The 7,500-nt window shown below is 43.9% G+C and overlaps 1 protein-coding gene across 1 annotated transcript in view; it reads right to left on the bottom strand.

Moving 5' to 3' along the window:
- The window catches only part of LOC105518244 (major histocompatibility complex class I-related gene protein), a 22,954-nt gene extending 17,185 nt beyond the window's left edge, over positions 1-5,769 (bottom strand). The window contains exons 1-2 of the mRNA XM_011951152.1: positions 5,678-5,769; positions 5,051-5,254 (exon numbers count right to left, since the gene is read on the bottom strand). Of these exons, the coding sequence (XP_011806542.1) occupies positions 5,051-5,105 (55 nt within the window). The 5' untranslated portion in view covers positions 5,106-5,254; positions 5,678-5,769. The remainder of the gene's footprint in view (positions 1-5,050; positions 5,255-5,677) is intronic.
- Positions 5,770-7,500: the final 1,731 nt, after the last annotated feature.

Below are 7,500 nucleotides of genomic sequence, written 5' to 3'. Positions count from 1 at the left end.
GTCTTATAATTCCAACCCACAGATAGAAAATAGGTGCAGAGAGGCGGGTATGGTGGCTCACATCTGTAATCCCAGCACTTTGGGAGGCCATGGCGGGCGGATCACCTGGGTCAGGAGTTCAAGACCAGCCTGGCCAACATGGAGAAATCCTGTCTCTACTAAAATTACAAAAAATTAGCTGGGTGTGGTGGCGCATGCCTGTAATCCCAGCCACTCGGGAGGCTGAGGCAGGAGAATCGCTTGAACCCCAGAGGCGGAGGTTGCAGTGAGCCGAGATCGCGCCGTTGCACTCCAGCCTGGGCAAAAAGAGCAAAACTCTATCTCAAAAAAAGAAAAAGAAAAGAAAAGAAAACAGGTGCAGAGATATTAATTGCCCAAGATCATCCTTAGAATCCGTAAGTGAAGGAACCAGGAATCACACTGTGATCTCTCTATGGGAAGTCCCTCTACCTTAAGACTACCCAACTCTCCCTAGTGTAGAGGGTGCTTCCTAGGCCAGGCTGTCTCAGGCTTCCAGCCCCTGGATTATCACTGCTCTCTCCCGCCCCCTTGTGTCAAGGATGACTCACTGCCTCTGATTTCCCAGTCCCTGGGGCCACAGGCTCCAGACCTTCCTACACACAGGTGGCTGTGAGTCCTGATTGGATAACCAGGTCAACACAGTTTGATTATTTGTTGGCTCTCTCAAGCAGTCCAATGCCTTAATAAGGTCAAAATGATGATGATTCCTGGGAATCACTCTTTGGAATTTCGAGCATCGTGGGAATGAGGGGAGAAGTAGGTGGCGATATTTTTAGTTATGGGGACCTTTGGACACATCTCAGACCATGTTTATGGTTCTATGTGCAGCAAGAACCATTAGTCCCCTCTCCTAATGACTTGTCTAACTACAGGAATTTACTGAGAGCATAAAAGTGGCAACTGTGACAAGTTTGGCTTGTGAGCTACTTTTCTGAGGCTACCCTTTTGAAGGTTGCCAGTGTCTCACTTCATACAGGTTTATTCTTTTCTAAATGTCCAGTAAGCACAGTCCTAGCTGCTGGGTCCCATGCTGGGACATGAAAGTCCCAGCCCTCTGAGCTAATTTCTAGACAGGAGATCGCCAATAAATGCATACATAATACAAGGCCAGGTGGAGATAAAGGTTATGAAGAAAAGTAAAGCAGAGAAAAGAGAGAGTGGAGAGGAGGCCTGATCTTTTAGATAGAGGGACCAGAGCAGGTGGCATTTGAGCAGAGATGTGAATGGAGTAAGGAAGTGAGCCCTGAAGGACCATGTGGAGTTTTGGAAAACGGATGAATGAGCTCTGCTGTCTTTTTTCCCTCAGTATTCTCTGTACACAATGATGACTACATGTCTCATGTCTCCCCGAAAATCTCAATTCTATAAATTTTAGTCTTCTAAAATGATCCTTTGAAGTTACAACAAAACGTGACTTAAGATGTATACTCTTCAAATATTTTCCCCAATAAATATAAATTCAGACATCAGAAAAAACATCCTTTGTCATCTGTCTCAATTTGAGTTCCCTAAAATAACTGTTCAAAGAGTCATGTGTTTGATCTTTAACTTAGGTTCCTTCCCTCCAGTTCTTAGCAATACTGTGGGGTAGGAGGATTGCGGTCAAGTGATAATAGACAGCTATTTCAACTAGTCAAAATAAAAATTTACAAATTAGTTGAATTTCTCAAGTTTAGATAGATTCAACGCCAATTAAGAAGAGGGCCTTAAGGGAGTGAAACATTGTCTTGGAGGAATTTCTATGGTCTGTACCTTGGCAACAGCTCCATGGAAACAGACTGAAGCCTATCTAATAAAGTCTATAGAAAACGCCCATATTTTCTCATGTTAACTCTTTGAACTCAAGGTCACTTCTAAGCAGATAATATGCAAGTCTGTTTTTTAACACTAGCCCAGTTGGCAGCCTAGGGAGCTTATCCATCATCAGACCTCGCCTGTGAAGGACTCCACCATTCATGAAGTAGATTGATATAGCAGATTGATACAGCCATAAAATTATAAGTAATACCAAGAGACTGACCTTGGTTATGTCAAGATGAAACACACAAACCACATATGGCTATGAATGAGAAATCTCATGCCAGCCCCCAGTCTGATTACACCCACCCATATCACCAATTCCAATTCACAGTTTCACGCAGGCTGAAATGAAGAACAAGATGAGTTGTAAAAGCATGAAACACCTTTTTAATACAAATCCTGCAACTACAGTAAGCCACAGTTTTGAATTTGCAGTCATTATTACTGCCCAAGCTTTCTATGGCTCCGAGTCAAATAACTGATTTCTTAGGGACATTACCTCCGAACATAAATTCACCCAGCAAACATTTACTAAGTGCCTGTTGGGCACTAGGTAGTACCAGAGAAATAAGAAGAAAATGAAGATATCTCTTTCTGTCTTTAAGGAGAGCCTCAAAGGGAAGATTTTTGTAAATGAAAAATTATGGAACTGTGAACAGGAGCTACGGGAGCACAAAGGAAGGAGGAGTCAACTGCAGGCTATGGAGTCGATGAAAGCAACACACTGGAAGTGATATTGGAGTTATGTTGACATTTCCTGGAGTATGCCCACAACACTTCAGTATCTCCTCCTGTGTTTCCCCATCTATTACTGGTATATAGCTCCCATTCAGGGCTAGCACTAGGCATAAATACTAAGTAGACCAAGTCTTTTTTCATAATCTCATCCTTTCCCAGCCAGTGTCCCTCAAAGCCCAGGAATGTTTAGTTAGGGTCCTAGCAGGAAACAGCCTTCAAGCCAGATGGGTCATGTGAGGAGACCTTAATGAAGGGACTCCTTGCAGAGATATGGTCAAGGTTACAGGAACAAGCAAGGATGATGGGCACTCGCAGGCTAACAACTATGGGAAGCCATTATCACCCCTAGGGCTTAAGAGAGAAGAACAGCAAATACTGTTACTGAAGCCCAATGGGAGCTAGAACCATGAAGAAGGGGTTATTTAGGAAAGACAGCATTACAGAAGAACACAGCTACTGCCAAAGACATTACTGAAAGTGGGGAAGGAGCAAGAAAGATGTATCCCAGCCTCTCTTTCCTCCCTGCTCTCTGACCTCTCTTCCTTCAGTGTCTCCCATTGTGTGAACCCAAGCAGAAATCAGTTTGCAAGAGAATCTAGGTGATGCAGTCTAGCAGTCAGCCTCAAGGACACAGAACAGAACAGAGAAGGACGCACTCTAAGGAGTCAAAAGAGAACAGCCAGCACCAAGTGACCTTCCCTTGCCTTTATAACTTACTTGTTTTATTTCCTGTCCCCCCAATTACCAAAGTGACAAGTCTTCACACCCAGAGGTGCAGTGACATTGGGGAACAGCCCTGGACCGAGGGCCGGAAGATCTGCAGTCTCCTTCAGGTTGCTCATTATGTTCAGCGTGGTCACTCTCTAGGCCTAGAGAAAAATCTAGACCTCATCTTTAAATGGGGATATTTTCTTCACCTACCACAAATAGTGAGATTGTCATAGGAGATAATATGTTTAAGGAATATTATTCCATATTATCGGAGAGCTCTTTGAGAATCACATGCAGGTAATATATAAGCTTTTTCACTTCCAAAAATATCACCCTTTACCTCCCTCCTTCTTTCCTCTTTCATCTTCTGCCTCTTACCCTCACCCCCAATCTTTCCCATAAATGATAAGACTTTCTGGATTAAATTTTCATGGAAGCAGAGACTATGTCTGTCTTGTTTGCTGCCATATCCCCCAAAGTGCCTGGCACATAGTAGGCCATCAATCAATATTTGAACAATTAACACATGGATTTTTTTTTTTTTTTTTTTTTTTTTTTGAGAGAGAGTCTCACTCCGTCACCTAGGCTGGAGTGCAGTGGCATGATCTCGGCTCACTGCAACCTCTGCCTCCTGGGTTCCAGCGATTCTCCTGTCTCAGTCTCCCGAGTAGCTGGGATCACAGGCGTGCACCACCATGCCCAACGAATTTTTTGTATTTTTAGTAGAGATGGGGTTTCACCATGATGGTCAAGCTGGTTTCAAACTCCTGACCTCAAGTGATCCGCCCGCCTTGGCCTCCCAATGTGCTAGGATTATAGGCGTAAGCCACCACTCCCAGCCATATGATTTTTAAATTTTTTAATTTGTGTAAGTTTACAATGTAAATGTGCAATTTTATTATAGCATAGACTGTGTAGTGGTCAAGTTGGGGCTTTAAGGTATCCATCACCCAAGTAACACACATTGTACCCATTAAATAATTTCTCATCATCCACCCTCCTCGCCCTTCCAAATCTCCATTGTCAATCATTCCACTTTCTATGTGCATGGGTGATTTGAAAGAACTCCTTCCTCTCATGTCCATCAGTCACACTATGGTGGTGGCCAAGTCTACTGGTGGTACACTGCCCACCAATACTAGTTCTCAGCCCAGAGAGCAGGTGCCTAGGGCAGAGAAGCCTGGTGGTTCTAGCCTATGGGCCTTTTTGCCTATTTGAGGCAACAGAAGGCATTTGCTTCTACAGTGACTTGAGCTCCCCAAACAATGAAAAACTCTCCCTTCTACTCGATTAATATTTCTCACTGCCAGTAAACAAAGCCAGAGCCATCGTTTTATCTTTCTTGGATCTTTTGTTATAGGTAGGGCTTGTGTTGAGGAGGGAAAACATAAATAAACCTCAACAATGGATCTGCTCCACTGTTAACGCCCCTGAAACTCTGACTACATCCTCACGAGACTCTGGAAGTTAGAAAAGACGAGAAACAAAAGTAAAAGAAAAAATATGAGCAGAAAAGAAAGGAGGCCATGCTCAGAGGGAAAGTGGGGACGTTCCAGAGTCTTTCTAGAACCCCCTCCCTCAGAAGGTGGTGATATCAAAATCCTACAAATATGAACTGGGAAACTGTTCAGGTAGTCCATTGCTCCTGGAGTCCTGAGTGTAATACAACTTTTCTGCCCCTGGCTTCTATATTTTTCGCCACAAGTTTTAGGAAGAAAAGCTGTTCCTTCTAGGCTGCCTCAACTTGGAGTTAGGAGAGAAGAGAACGTGGGATACTCACGGGAATCGCTGTGCTTCACCATTACTACAACGATGAGAGGTAACAGGAACACCATCAGTTCCCCTATAGTCCTTCTCTTTCTGGGTTCTTTAAACCTAAAACTGACAGGTCCCTTCTGAGAACCTCTTGGGTGATTTAGCAACTGAGTGACACACAAGCCTTCTCCCAATAAGAACAGGGGAAAATATGCAATGTCATCAGTTGCTAGGTTAAAAAAAGACAAACCGAAAGCAGGAGCACCTTCTTTGGTAACTTTTAACCCTTTGCTGGTTTCAGACACTGTTTGCTCCTTTTGGGGTATCTGTCTTCACCCTCTTCCCAACTTTTTAATATTTATGGAGCACAGTCATGTTCAAAGCACAGAGAAACAAAGATTAATCGTATCTGGTCAATCAGGGAGCTCAAGCTGCTGCCTCTGCTTCCCTGGAGCTTAGGTTTTTGCTTAAGGGTCAATAAGAAAGAGTCGTACAGTTCCCAGGGCTTGGAACTCCCTGCTCTGGCTCCCTATGATGCTGTAGTCTCTATGTCTGAGCTAGCAGGTGTCACTTAGATTGTCCTGTAATCTTCAGCTTAGGTCTGTCCTCCCTGCTACTCTAGCACCCAGCACAATAAGCTCAAAACACTTACTGAATAAAGGAAGGCAAGAGAAATGCCTAAGAGAAGATTCTGAGGGACAGCCACTCAGCTCGCTCAATCAGCAATCGCTAAGATCAACCTGTGGCTACACTGTCATCAGGAGCACATGACAAGCTAGAAAACAGCAGCTCAAGCTTGTCCAGGGAGCTGGGGAACAGGCCCAGACAGGAAAGAGGAAGTAGACATGAAGGGGAGAGGTGAATGGAGGCAGGGCCATGAGGCAGGCAGGCTCGAGCTGGGTTCAGGGACCTGGGTTTGCCTCCCCACTATTTAACCATGGGCAGAATCGCAAATTGCACCAAGGCTTGATTTCTTCAACTTTAAAAGCAAATCCTGTCATACATTTCACAGAGTTGTTGAAGGATCAGAAGAAGTGCTGTTTATGATCCATTTAGTAGGTGGTAGAACCTTACCTACTGGTTTCCTTGTATGGTAGGTTGAGAATTGTCTGCCTCAAAGATGTCCACGTCCTAATCCCCAGAACCTGTGGATATGTTACCTTAAATGGCAAAAACAAAACAAAACAAAACCCTTGGCAGATATGATTAAATTAAGGATATTGAGACAGAGAGGCTATCCTGGATAATCTGGTGGACCCAGTGTAATCAGAGGGGCCTTGTTAGAGGGAGGCAAAAGGGTCAGAGTTGAGGAGATGTGACAATGGAAGCAAAGGTCAGAATGATGCCACTGCTGAAAGAAGGACATGAGCCAAGGAACACAGATGGCCTCTAGAACTAGAAAAGAGAAGGAAGAGATTCTCCTTAGAGCCTCCAGAAGGAACATGACACTTTGATTTCAGCTGATAAGACACATATTTGGACTTCTGTCCTCCAGAACTTTGAAAGAATAAATTTGCGTTGTTTGAGGCCACTAAGTTAGTGGTAATTTATTATGGTGGCAACAGGAAACTAATAGGTCTACCTTTACCCAGAATAAAATAAGAAGCCAAATAATGAAATTAACATTTGGCTATTTCTCAGCAGCCCCTGGCACCTTCTCTTCTCAGATCTTTGTACTTCTCTCTTTCTTTCCTTTCTGTTTCCTTTTGTTATTCATTTAACAAATATGGTCACCTGGGTCCCTCTTTCGGAAAACTCCCCCAATATTCCCAAATGTCTCTCAGTACTGGAATTCCATGGCCGTGTATTTGTTCCTTTGAATTTTTGTTAATATCTTGTTCCAAAAATGCATTCCATACCATAACCTGCTGTACTGACATTAAAAAGTAGGTATGGCAACGATGTCTTTTTTCTGTTTTTTGAGATGGCGTCTCACTCTGTTGCCCAGGCTGAAATGGTGCCATCTCGGCTCACTGCAACCTCCACCTCCCGGATTCAAGCAATTCTCCTGACTCAGCCTCCCAAGTAGCTGGGGTTACAGACATGTGCCACCACATCCGGCTAATTTTTGTCCTTTTAGTAAAGATGGGGTTTTGCCATGTTGGCCAGGCTGGTCTCAAGCTCCTGACCTCATGTGATCCACCCACCTTGGCCTCCCAAAGTGCTGGGATTACAGGTGTGAGCCACCACACCTGACCAATGTCTTTCATTTTAAGTCATTTAACTCTAATTGCAAATTAGTAAATTTAATCCAGAATACTAGGCAAATACACACAAAAAACCAGAGAGTAATAAGATAAAAATCACCCATCAGAACATCAGAAAAAATTGCTGTTGGCCAGGCATGGTGGCTCACACCTGTAATCCCAACACTTTGGGAGGCTGAGGTGGGCAGATTGCTTGAGCCCGGGAGTTCGAGACCAGCCTGGGCAACATGGTGAAACCCTCATCTCTACTAAAAATACAAAAAATTAG

The sequence above is a fragment of the Colobus angolensis genome, unplaced genomic scaffold (genome assembly GCF_000951035.1).
Source record: "Colobus angolensis palliatus isolate OR3802 unplaced genomic scaffold, Cang.pa_1.0 Scaffold315, whole genome shotgun sequence".
Taxonomy (NCBI): Eukaryota; Metazoa; Chordata; class Mammalia; order Primates; family Cercopithecidae; genus Colobus; species Colobus angolensis.
This window is presented reverse-complemented; position numbering and strand designations above follow the sequence as displayed.